Source organism: Adiantum capillus-veneris, chromosome 13 (genome assembly GCF_014529385.1).
Source record: "Adiantum capillus-veneris isolate H3 chromosome 13, ASM1452938v2, whole genome shotgun sequence".
Lineage (NCBI taxonomy): Eukaryota > Viridiplantae > Streptophyta > Polypodiopsida > Polypodiales > Pteridaceae > Adiantum > Adiantum capillus-veneris.
Genome location: NC_140943.1, coordinates 98,740,316 through 98,753,254, shown reverse-complemented (window position 1 = coordinate 98,753,254; position 12,939 = coordinate 98,740,316). Strand labels below are relative to the sequence as shown.

Here is a 12,939-nt window from a genome sequence, read left to right as displayed (position 1 = left end):
CCTCTCGGCTTTGGGGACCCGTGCTGCTCTACCTGTCTCGATCTCAAGCTGATGTGATGACACTCTGAGCTTACCAATCGCCACTCTGGCATTGTGTGGCATATATATCTAGGTCTTTGAATAAACCCATCCTCGGAGATGCTCATAAAGCAATCTCTATAGTATAGCATCTTCGTGGGCAAGGGCTCGGGAGGGGTGATCCATGTCCGCCTCATATAGCGTTGCAATAGGTCCTGTCGCATAACTGTGTTCCTCACTATGTGAGAGCTGCAAATGTGGAGCATGGGGATCATATTGAAGAGGTGGTAAATGATCTATATCCCAGCCGCAGCGCGTCAGGAGCTGTATCATCTCCGCATACCCTGATCCTGTGTCACCGGTCTCAGCTAACTGTCTGGATGCCTCAAGCTTTGTGTGATAATCTGTCATGGTCCATATCTCGCATCCGATGGATAAAGCAGCAAACCTGAAAGAGAGCCTCAATGAGCATGGGTGGTGCAGCAAACTCTGCTCTAACAATGTCATGTGGTACAGAAGGCTTGCTACGGATCACCCGTGAGAGCATCAAAATCTAAGGTCTCTCAATCTGTGTCCAAGAGTAATCTGAGAGTCCAGGTGCTCATACTGCCGCTGCATACATCAATGTTGGTGTAACCAGAGTATCGAATAACCACCCCTTTGTGTGAGGCTCTTGAAAGTGTGCCTGATGGCACTGTCGCTCAAGCATGGCCAAAGCAGCATACCCTCGTGTCCATCTATCTCTGGCTGCGCGGGCCATAGAAAAGCGCCCTGATGTGCTAGCAAATGTGATCCTCAGGTATACATAGGAGTCCACCACCTTGACCTGACCTCCTGTGAGAGTGAGAGTCGTCCGTCGTCGAACCTGCCCAGATGTATGAAATATCATAGCCTTAGTTTTCCCAAGGTTCACTGTTAGCCCCCTCTGTGCATAGAAGTCATCTAAGGCCTGTAGATGTAGCTGAAGTCCCTCTTGTGACTCGGACACTAAAATGATATCATCAGCATATAGCATAATGTGAACCACTGTACCTAAGATGTCAACCCCACCACCTCTTCCCCGTATGATAAAGTCAGCTACCTTGTCGATGTAGAGCCCAAATAGAGTAGGTGAGAGTAGGCACCCTTGCTTCACATCAATGGTGCTAGCAATGGTATCCGATAGGCCTCCTAGGCATCGTACTTGCCCCAGTACCTGCTCATACAATGCATAGATCCCCCAAGTCATCTCAGCTGGTATCCCCAACGACTGAAGTCTCTGGAAGAGTCGCTCATGTGGCACTGTGTCGAAGGCTTTGCGGAAATCCACAAAGCAGCAATAGAGTTTCCTCTTCCGTGCTTTTGCCTGGTCAATCAGACAACGCAGCGTGAAAATGTGATCGATGGTGGAGAAGGTTCGTCTAAAGCCGGCCTGGCCAGGAGCGCGTAGCCCCTCTCTCTCTGCATAAGTACTCAACTCCGCTTCCATCATTGCACCATAGAGTTTGGCCAACGTGTGGCCAATCTTAATCGTCCTGTAGTTGTTTGGGTCCGTCATGTCCCCAGCTTTGTGGAAGGTGCAATAGTATGCATGGTCCACTCAGCTAGGAAGCCCTCTGCGAGTGACCTATTAAATAGGCAAGCAATAAAAGTAGCAAGTGTATTAACTGCATATATAATGTGCTCACTCTGTATACCTGTATGATCTGACGATCTCCCATGCTGTAGGTGTTGAATAGCTCTCTCTATCATGTGTGCAGTGAAGAAAGTCGATGTGGTGGGGCGAGGCTCTAGTGGTTGCGGTATGGGTGGCTGATGGGGGACATGGTAGAGGCTCTCTGTATAAGGTATGCCATATGTGTGGGTCCTCTTATGGGAGTAGGGGGGTGAGGCTCCCTAATCCTGCGCCAAGCTGTGGTTGCATCTCTGCTCATGAATAAATGATATAGATCCCAATACTGAGCCTCCTCGTATGCCCGCCGCTTGTGGCATGTAAGATGCCGCATCTGTCGTTTGGCCTCCCTCTAGGTGATCGCTCCTAATGCTTGCTGTGTGCGGAGGCGCCTGTAGAGCGCCTTGCACTCATCATCATACCATTGGTTCTGGGGCATAGTCCCAGATCTCACTGTGTGGCTTGTATGTGTGTGATGGGGGCAGGGGGGGGGGGGGGGGGGGGGGGGGGGGGGGGGGGAGAGAGAGAGAGAGAGAGAGAGAGAGAGAGATCAAATGAAATGTTATATTAACGTCTTCAAAACGCCAAAATGACCTATGAGACCAAACTGTTACAAAATTGTGAATCTAATACCATGTCTGGGTACAAAAAGACTAGAACAAAAATACTACTACTACTACTAGAATCCATCCTCATCTGCACTATGGATGTCGAGAGAGTATGGCTCGAATCCTCTGCTGTAGTCTCTGTCGATGTTGTGTAGCCCCTCTCCTCAATCGTGGCTGTTTGGATCTCCGTAGCTTTAGTGCTCGGTCGATGAGAGTGCCTGTAGTGGTCAAATGAGTGTGGGCAGAGCTCTACAGTGATGGCTGCTCCTCTAGCTGTCTCATATCTAGTGAAAAGAAATTTGTAATCTGTCTTTGGGACTGTCTCTCTCTAGCTCTTCCCAGTAAGTGTCTCTATATCTGTGTAACTCAAGTAGATATAGCCCAAGACATCTTTGATCCTCATAACTCATGACCCTAGAGAAAGGACCGAAACCCTCTCTGAATAAGCAGTGGAAACGGCCCCGAATCTCATAGTACACTGTGCAATGACATAAGTAATGTAGCTCTGTCTCTGGTTCTAGCTGGCATAAGCGGCATATCCTGTTGTCTGTTGGTATCCCTCTGAATCTACCATTCTTAATCTCCAGCTGATGTGAGGATGTGCGTATCTGACCAATGGCACACCACAAACCATGAGACATATGTGTATCCATGTAGCTAGGTCGAATCACAAACCCATCTCCTATGAGGTGGAGAAGATGCTCTCTATAGAAATCCATCTTCTTGCCCAACTCCTGTGGCGGCTCTATCCATGTCCTCCTGGTATCCAGCTGGATCAGGTCCTGACGAATGAGTCTAGTAATCTCCACCCGTGTAAGAGACATCGAGGGTGTCTGAAGAGATAACTGGAAAGGGGGCAGCCTGTCCATGGTGAAGCCATGCATTTGAAACCATGATGTCATGTGTGCATACCAGCATGAAGTGTCCCCTTGAAGAGCTAACTGTATGGAAGACTCAAGGGCCAGTCTAGCATATCTGTCTCTAGTAGTATCCCACAAGCTGTGCACAAAGGAGACTGATCTGGTAAGTGCCTCAATCTCCATAGGAGGGGCAGCTAGCTCGGCTCGAATGATAGCGTGGGGTATGGAGGCCTTGGCTCTGCTCAGTCGAGAGATCATAGATACCAAGGGAGAGAGAGAGAGATTCTCATCCACGGAGGTCAGATATGACCCGTCACCCATGGGACCAAAACAAAACATTACATCTATTCTTTTGGGGTGGAGGCATTAGATACATATCAGTTAGGGACTGAGGGTCCATCAAGGGGGAAAAGAAAAAGGATAAGAACAAGAACAAAACCTAATGGGGGTCAGGTGGAGGGAAGGCTTGCTTGGGAGTTCAAAACTCCTGAATGATGGCCTTACCACCACAGTAGACTGCCCATTTACCTTGTTTACGAGCTTCATGCATCTTCTTGAGCTCGCTTGCTTTATGCTTGAGGTGGTTTGTAGTCAATTTTTCGGTGATCCAAGCTTTGTCCCCTTGAGGCGGTAGGATTGGCGTAGCAGCCTTGTCTGTTCTTCTTTGTTTTTGGATTTCACTGTCGATCTTCTTATGCATTGCCGCATTGGCTTCTTGCTGACCTGCCTTGACAGTCTCAGTGAGAGAAGCTTCGACTTCGTGTTTTTTTGCGAGCAGAGTTTCGTGCATCCTGGAGCTTTCTCGAGCGTTGTTTGAGTGCTACATTCTCCAAAACAAGTGCTTGGATCTGAGCCTCTAGGGCCGTGATCCTCACGTCTTGGCGAGCGGCGGGATCCTTCCTTGGTGCAGCTGCCATAGCAAGAAAACTCTTGCGTGTGCTGGGGGTCGGTGTGTTGAAGGAAGACATGACTCGGGTAAAACTTGAGTGTTGTGTAAACTGTGTAAAAGTCTTTGAATCTCGGCTGTGTAAACCTGTGAGACACTACCCATGTGGCTTTTCAATCGAAGTCAAATGGGGCACCCAACTCCAAGCAGCTTATGGCAGTACCGCCCACGGGCAAAGCACAGGGCCAACTTATGGCAGTACCGCCCACGGGCAAAGCACAGGGCCAACTTATGGCAGTACCACCCACAGGCAGAACACAGCATCGCTAAGCGGGCTTTGACAGGCCGACCGAGGGGTTGTATTGAAGTAGAGAGAACCTGCTGAAGTGTGCAAGATCTAGGGCATGGGTGGGACAGGTCTGAGCCTTAACGCCCCCCCCACAGGGCTGTCCCTCGCCCCGGGGGAGACTCCTGCACAGAGGGAAGGCTAGGGTTTGCATGTGGCTGAAACGCCTGAGAAATGAAATGTTATATTAACGTCTTCAAAAGGCCAAAATGACCTATGAGACCAAAATGTTACAAAATTGTGAATCTGATACCATGTCTGGGTACAAAAAGACTAGAACAAAAATACTACTACTACTAGAATCCATCCTCATCTGCACTCTGGATGTCGAGAGAGTATGGCTTGAATCCTCTGTTGTAGTCTCCGTCGATGCTGTGTAGCCCCTCTCCTCAATCGTGGCCGTCTGGATCTCCGTAGCTCATTGCTCGGTCAATGAGAGTGCCGGTAGTGGTCGAATGAGTGTGGGCCGAGCTATGCAGTGATGGCTGCTCCTCTGGCTGTCCCATATCTAGTGAAAAGAAATCTGTAATCCATCTCTGGGACTGTCTCTCTCTAGCTCTCCCAAGTAAAGTCTCTAGATCTGTGTAACTCAAGTAGATATAGCCCAAGACATCTTTGACTTCATAACTCATGACCCTAGAGAAAGGACCGAACCCCTCTCTGAATAAGCAGGGGAAATGGCTCCGAATCTCATAGTACATTGTGCAATGACATAAGTAATGTAGCTCTGTCTCTGGCTCTAGCTGGCATAAGCGGCATATCCTGTTGTCTGCTGGTATCCCTTTGAATCTACCATTCTTAATCTCCAGCTGATGTGAGGATGTGTGTATCTGACCAATGGCACACCACAAACCATGAGACACATCTGTATCCATGTAGCTGGGTCGAATCACAAACCCATCTCCTGTGAGGTGGAGAAGATGCTCTCTATAGAAAGCCATCTTCTTGCCCAACTCCTGCGGCGGCTCTATCCATGTCCTCTTGGTATCCAGCTGGATGAGGTCCTGACGAATGAGTCACCTCCCTTGAAGATAGGCACAATAGTAGACAACCTCCAAGTCTCAGGTAACCCCTCACACATGGCACGATTGAACAACACTGCGAGAACCTCTACCAGCATATCTCTAGCATGTATAAAGTGCTCTGCTACTAGACCATCATGATCATATGCCCTATTGGTCCTCATCCTATCAATGGCTCTCTTTACCATCTCAGTGGTAAAGAAGGTGCTGGTAGGTGGGCATGGCTCTATAGGATCTGGAAGGGGTCCTATCCAAGGACTGTATATAACAATGTTGCATACTGGCCCCACACATCAAGAGAAGTAATCACTAGGGGAGGGGAGTGCTCATGAAAGAATCGCCATGTCTCTCTTGAGTCTCTACTCAAGAACAGCTGATACAAGTCTTGCTCCATCTGGGCCAAATAAGCTCATTTCTCCCGTCGTTTCGTCGCACAAGGCGCCCGGAAGCAATCCGATACTGTCTGTAAGTGATGACTCCTAAAAGAAGATCTCTCTGGAGCTGGGCTCTCATCTCTCTGCACTCCTCATCATACCAACTATTCTGGGGCATGCTCCCAGAATGTCGCCTCTGACCCGACTAAGTGTATGGGTATGCCTCTGATGCTGCACCATGTAGTGTCTCAATCAGTAAAGTGGTGCACTCCTCCACTGAGAGACCATGACTAGCTGTGCATAGACGGCTATAGATCTCCTCTGTATAAACCGAGTCAGTCTGTGGTGTAAATGTATAACGGGTATGTGACTTGCCTCCTAATGTCTGGGTTGTACTATACTGAAATGAAACAGACAATGTCAAAAGAGCATGATCCACTGCTACACCCACTGGTCTGGCTCCCACTATGAAATCCTGAATACAAGGAATAAAGCTCGGCTGTGCCATAACATAGTCCAGTGTACTGGCCCCGTGTCTGTGTGGAAAGCATGTGAACCGACTGCTCCAAGAAATCGCTGTAAGCCTTTAAGTACTGCTAACCCATGTATGGTAGTCATCTTTGTGAGGTATCTCCTATACTTCGTCTGCTCTCTGTCATGTGAGCATCTGTCAAGCCCCAAGCCACCCACATCCAGCTCTCTAAGCATCTCATCCGAAGTGTCGTAGAAGACTGTCTAAGAGTTGCCCGTTCGGGCATTGAAGTCCCCTAGGAGGATGATATCACCATCCCTAGAAAACTCTCATATATCATCATCTAGTATAGAGAAAGGTGACTGTCCTCTAGGTGCAGCATATACTGACGTACTGAGGGGGGGTGGAGAAGTAACATATGGCAATGTATAGAAATCGGCCTGTGTCAGCTCTCAGCCTCACCCACATGTATCTAGCATGATCATCTCTCCGTACAATATGTAGTAGTGGCTGTAACTCCTCCCTAAATAGCACTGCTACTCCTCCTGAACCTCGACTCCCATGCTCAAATCTCGCGACTGTCCTGTGGGTTGTCTCCCATCTGTATCCCACCACATGTGGCATAAGCTGTCCAGGGGCCTGATGAGTCTCCGAGAAGAAAACAATGTCCATCTCTCTGAAACTGTCCTCAAAGACACCAATGTCCAACCTCATAGATCCATTACAATTCCAAGTAGCCATCTTCGGTGTGGTCCCATAGGTCTCACACCGTCATGTAGAGTGCCGCTCTACAATCACCACCCAACCATCTCTGTAAAAGGTCGTCTTTCCCTTCTCCCTTCCCGTCGTAATCTCTGGCATTACCTCTCTCGTATGCGCAAGCTGTGAGAGAGTGAGATCATCACCGAGGAAAATACCCGTCTTCTTGAGAGTAGGCCTCTTTTTCAGAAATTTCTTCTCTTCTTCCAAGGAGAGGAAGCGTAGTATGGGAGCTCTCTCTTTTGGAGATTCTCCCGGGCCACCACTCTCCATGCCTTTGTGTATGAAGGCTTGTCCACCCCCATCATGGATGTGAGGATTGTGACCTCTTTTTCCACATTGTTTATGACCTTGAGGCCGGTTACCCTCACATGTAGAGCCCGCATCATCCTCCTTTGTTCCTCTTCGAGGGTCATGCTAATAAGAGTGGGCGTACAAGGAGCTTCCTTACCTTTCCCTTTCTTTGTAATCTCAATCCATTTTTCAGCCTCTTATACTTTCTTTTGTGTTGCGGAGATGACCGCGGCCCATGACTTCTTCTCCTCATCTTCCTTTTTAACCCGTATTTCTTCTCTCATGGTTTCCAATTCTTCCATCACGGATGGCTGAATTTCGCCTTCTTTGAGCCGCCCACTTTTTGCTTCAAGAAGTTCACCTTGGAGAGTTCGGATTGTGGCTTCTTGTGAAGCCGCTTGCTCTTCGACGCGAGAAATCCTTTCGCATAGGTTCTTCTTCTCCTCTTTCCATTCCTCCATCTTTTGAAGAAAGGTTCCCTCCATCTCTTTCTTCCACTCCTTCACTTCAACTTCAAGTGTTGACATCCGCTTGTTGGTAATTGAGAACTTCACGTTGAGAGGGAGGCGGGCTATAGCCACTAGAGAGGCCATGTGAAAGGGGGTCAATGGGTAGCTCAATGGAGAGAGACCATGATAGAGAAAATTACAAGAAACTCTAACAAATAGCAAGAAACGGTTTTGAAACCCTTGAAAACAGAGAAAATCAGCTTCGAAACTTTAAAAAACAGTAAAACACATATTTGAAACCCTAAAAGACAGCAAAAAACAGTGGCAAAACCCTGAAACAGTTTAGAAACCCTTAAAAGCAGCAAAAAAACAACGATGAAACCCTGAAAACAGTGAAAAAGAGGTGACGAAACCCTAAAAACAGTGAGAGAGAGTCCAAACCCCATTGGGGGGGGGGGGGGGGGGAGAGAGAGAGACAGAGAGAGAGAGGTTGCTTGGATCTGAGCGGCTCAAAAAGCCTGGCCTCTATCGCTGTGCGATGTCGGGCTCTGATCTTTGTCATCTCTGGGGTAGAGCTTGGCCATCCTACTGTCTAGTGCTATACCTCCTGCTAGCTTGGAGGCTCTAAGCTCGCCAGAGTGTGATTCCCTGCTGTGTGGTACAAGATCCAGGTGTAGGAGTAAACGTGTGAAAAAAGTCTATAATCTGTGCTGATCTCCTAGCTCTAGCTTCTAGAGCTTGCATAGAGCGTGGCTTGTCAAACAAGGTAATTTACCTCTCTTTATAATAGAATATGCCCTCCATCTGCATACATAAAGCTCCTCACTCTCCACATCCTCTCGACATAGCCTGATATCCTCTTTGCGATCCGGATCGCTCTACCCACCTCTATCTTGAGATGGTGTAAGGATACTCTAATCTGACCAATCACCAGCCTGGCACCATGACACATAAATCCCTCCATGTATTTGGGTCTTTGTATGAATCCATCCTCTGAAATGCTCATGAAGAAGTCTCGGGTGGCACTCTTTCTTAGTATTGGCTAAAGCCGCATATTCTCAAGTTAGCTTGGATATGGCGACTGCCCCCATAGTGAAATGGGTCATCGTGGCAGAAAAGGTAACTCCCAGATAGACATAGGAAGTAGCTACCTCTATCTGACCTCCTACAAGCATTAATGTGGCATGGCTCCTGCCCTATTTCGAGGTTTGGGTGATTAGGACCTTGGCCCCTCTGTGTACAGGAATCATTGGAGAGAGTAGTTAGCTTCTCAGTTCTGTACGGGAGCTAATAAATGGCTTGATGGTTTGAACACATTCTGTTTATGAATGTTGCTATTTATGGAGGAGAATTAGTATCATCCTCGTAAGTCGTTCCATCTTGGGAGGGAAATTGCAACTTCATTCTACAGCTTCTCGGGAGCTTCTCTTGTTTATTTTGCTGGAGAAAAAAATCTCAATGGTTCTCTTTTGGACCCCTCTCTGCATGGTTAACTGTGTCCGTGTGTTACCCCATGCAAACCACTATTCCCAAAGCTACTCAATCAATGACAGTCAACGTGCTTGGCCATGTCGAGTTTGGGCCATCCATTAAAGCAATAAGGACAACACTCTCAAAGGTTTCCTAGTTTGTTGCCAAAAGATGCACTGACCTTAAATTGCTTGACAAGCATTCCTCCAACACGTAGCCACTTTCTCCTAGATGATTGTTTGTCCTCTCTAAAGAGGCACAGATTGCCTCTGATCCAATTTGAACCACTGCTAGAGTAGCTATCGTTTTGTTTTCATTAGCTTCTTTTGCTTTCAGTTGAAATTTGTGTATATTGATGATTGTGTGTTGTGCGCAATTCTTTTAGTGAGTAAGTTCAGAATTATGGCACTATGAAGGTGTGAATGCAGAAAGTTAAGGCTGCCAAAAGTCTTTGTGCAGGGATTGGACCACAGAAAGCACTGAAACTGGTTCGTCAGCATGGAGACCTTGAATGTGTTCTTGAGAGCATCAACAAAGATAGGTGTAATTATGTGCATACTGGCAAGACGATTGGTTGGTCTACTATTGGTAGTCCTTGTCTAAGTTATTCTTTCTGGTGGTCAGGTATCAAGTGCCAGATCTGTGGCCCTTTCAAGAAGTTCGTCGACTCTTCAAAGACCCACTTGTCACTGTTCCAGAAGATCAATGGGAACCCCAATGGGTTGGGCCTGATGAACAGGTGATAGTTTTTGAGAATATTCGTTTACCTCCTGAAGCTTGATGATTAACTGTGGTGTTGCTTGTGCTAGGACTTGAGAAGTTTTCTGGTGGATCAGAATAGTTTTAATCCTGTGAGGGTAATGAAGGTATGATTTAGGTGTAGACCTTAGCAGCACACCATCTCTTGGCCAACTATGAGGTTTTCTGTATTTAACACATATTGCAGGCTATTGACAGGATCAAGACTATCAGAGACAAGTCACTCTAGAAAGAATGCCTTACAATGATTTATGCTAGTTTTGCATGATGCCCACAAAGCAGAAGGCCTGATATTCCTTTAGCTTGCCCTAATGAGATTAAGCAAGGCAAGTGTGCCAAGTAAACAACTAAAGACTAGACTACTAAGACAAGTCTTTTGACTCAAGACAATGATATGTATAATTGGTATGTCTATTGCATGTGATAGCTAAAATTTACAGGAATGAGATTTCTCCTATTCCAAAGGGGTTAGATAAATTATATAGACTATGGTAGGTGGTAGGTTGGATAGGCTTGAGGCCATAATGATTGTGCACATTTGATAGTTTGCTTAGCAAGTGCATGATTGCATCCTTTTACTTGTAACTGTGTGGATATGTTCCTAATCATATTCCATTGAGTTTTGAGTTGGTTTAATTGTGTCTGCATGTACCTTTAGCATTTTCTATAAGCGCGTGTAAAGTGTTTGGGTACATTGATTGATATCGAATGGTTGGTGGGATCCAATATTAGTGTTTAACTAGTGTGTGCATATGAGAATTATTTTCTGTGTATGTGTGCATGCACTTAGGATTTGTGTAGGGTTAGCAAGATTGAAACTCTAATTGTCTCGATGAGTGTGTAACTGGTTAATTATTAATGTTTAGAAGAGAATTAAGGTGGTCAAGCCTTGGCTACTCTCTATTCCTGTTAGCCTCTGTCATTCTCAAGGATCCTCTCATCAATGAATCTCATGAGAACCTCACATCTCTAGAGGTGGTCAAGTCTTGGCTACTCTCTATTCCCATTAGCCTCTATCACTCTCGCGGATACTCTTATCAAAGCATCTCATGAGAACCTCACACCTCTAATGCCTTCAAGTCCTAGCAAAGTTATCACTTTTGAGATTGATAGTCATGTTGGTCCGTTGTTTGTGGATCTATACCCCAACATTGAGCATTGATTCTCCCTTGTTGTTCACTATGTTGGATTTGAGTGTGTAGCTCAATTTTTCTTTGATTTTAATGTATGTGCAATGTTGCTTACTATTTTTTAGTTATCCTTCCTAATTCCACCCTAATTTTTACTAATTTTTTCCTAGCCATTAACTATTGTCTCTAACGATTAACTAATTTATAATAACTATTCACTCATTTTGACTAACCATTGACTAAATGCCACTAAACAATGGCTAATTGTAACTAAAAACTCACTAAGTTTCTCTCAATAAACACTAAATTTCTTCTTTAATATCACTAGCATTTTTCTAACCCAATCGCTAATAGTAATGTGCTACACCTACTTAATTCCATACAGTTAAATTAATCAATTATGCTCTAATTGCTCACCAATTTTGTCATTTGAGTGTTTGGACTTGTAATCAAATTGGTCAATTTTGGAGCGCCATTGCGTGCATTGATGTGTCTACTCGTAAAGCAAGGATATCCTTGGAAAGTGATTACTCATGCTAAGTGGTCACATTGTCTCATTAAATTCATGATTGATGAATTTGTTTGCCTTAAATTTCGTTGAATTTGGGCAAAGATACGTGTGTGTACATGTGTAGAGCCACATGATTTGGTAATTTATGGTGCTCATAAGTGATATGGTAATGCCAAATTCACCAAATTTCATGAGCAAACAATTCATTAGGGCCTAATTTATTGCAAATGGAATGTGGCATTCTGCATTTGAGGGATATGCATCCAATTTTATATATGTGTATTCTTGCTTGGTGATTGCATAATCCAATATTTTGGAAATCTTTGGGTGATGGTTTGGAATTAAGGCTTAATTCATTGAGTTTTATAGTTTCGGTGAGAGAATCTATGCACTAGCATTATGTGTGTGCATTGATGGATTTTGGAATCAATTCTGATGTGAAATTCATAAAATGCTAAAATCAGGATGTGTGATGTTGCATTCCAAGCCTACTGATTGTTATTCAAATGCAGCATTCAGTTCGCACTAACTTTGAGAGCATGTATGCTTGAGATCTTTCATCACGATAATTATTCATGCATTGTTGACATTCATTCACAAGAAAATTTTGAAACAAAAGTTTGTGTGCCTAAAGTCAATTGAGAACAATTATATCAGTTATTGGGCTACCTCTTAACACAAGGTTCAAGCTTGCAATTAGGAGGCCCAATATTGTGAACTTCAAATTTTGTATGTTGCCAATGGGTTGCCCATTATGTGAGGGCAATTATTGTAGCCCAAAATGCCTAAGGTAGTTAAATTTTGTAGAATTAGAATGTCAAATGTTAATTCAAGGCTCACTTTGAGTATCAATTTTCTTTGGACTCAGAATAAGATTTGTCTCCGGACTTTGGTGCACTATCTTAGTCATACTTTTGCAAATACACTCTTAATCACACACACTAACATCTCTCTCTCTCTCTCTCTCTCTCTCTCTCTCAAGAGTCATGGGATACGAGGATCAGAGATGCTTGGGTTTGTTCTTGCTCGAGCTGCGCAGACACAGAGATAGCTTGATGAGTGGCGAGGCTAGCCAGTCTCAAAGACGGATCGCAGACTTCTTCAAAGCAGACACGGGACAGCCGCAAGAGCCAATCCCACAGCAGAGCTCCCCCTCGTCTCACACCAGAGTCACACTGATTAACCGAGCGACTGAACTGGGGAAATCCAGGCACCCACGACTGCGGAGGACTACACAGCATCGACAGAGGCTATGTCAGAAGATTCGGAGCACTTTGGCCAGGCATGCACGACGCCCGATCAGACTACTAACCATGGAGGAGATTGATGA

The 12,939-nt window shown here is 45.5% G+C and overlaps 1 protein-coding gene across 2 annotated transcripts in view; it reads left to right on the top strand.

The window, feature by feature from the left end:
* The window catches only part of LOC147444507 (flap endonuclease 1-B-like), a 98,094-nt gene extending 87,477 nt beyond the window's left edge, over window positions 1–10,617 (top strand). Inside the window, exons 12-15 of one of the 2 annotated variants that reach the window (XM_086527102.1) lie at window positions 9,669–9,750; window positions 9,834–9,948; window positions 10,019–10,075; window positions 10,156–10,617. In XM_086527102.1, coding sequence (XP_086383228.1) covers window positions 9,669–9,750; window positions 9,834–9,948; window positions 10,019–10,075; window positions 10,156–10,197 — 296 coding nt within the window. In that variant the 3' untranslated portion in view covers window positions 10,198–10,617. The remainder of the gene's footprint in view (window positions 1–9,668; window positions 9,751–9,833; window positions 9,949–10,018; window positions 10,076–10,155) is intronic. The other variant, XM_086527101.1, reaches the window with a different exon arrangement.
* Window positions 10,618–12,939: the final 2,322 nt, after the last annotated feature.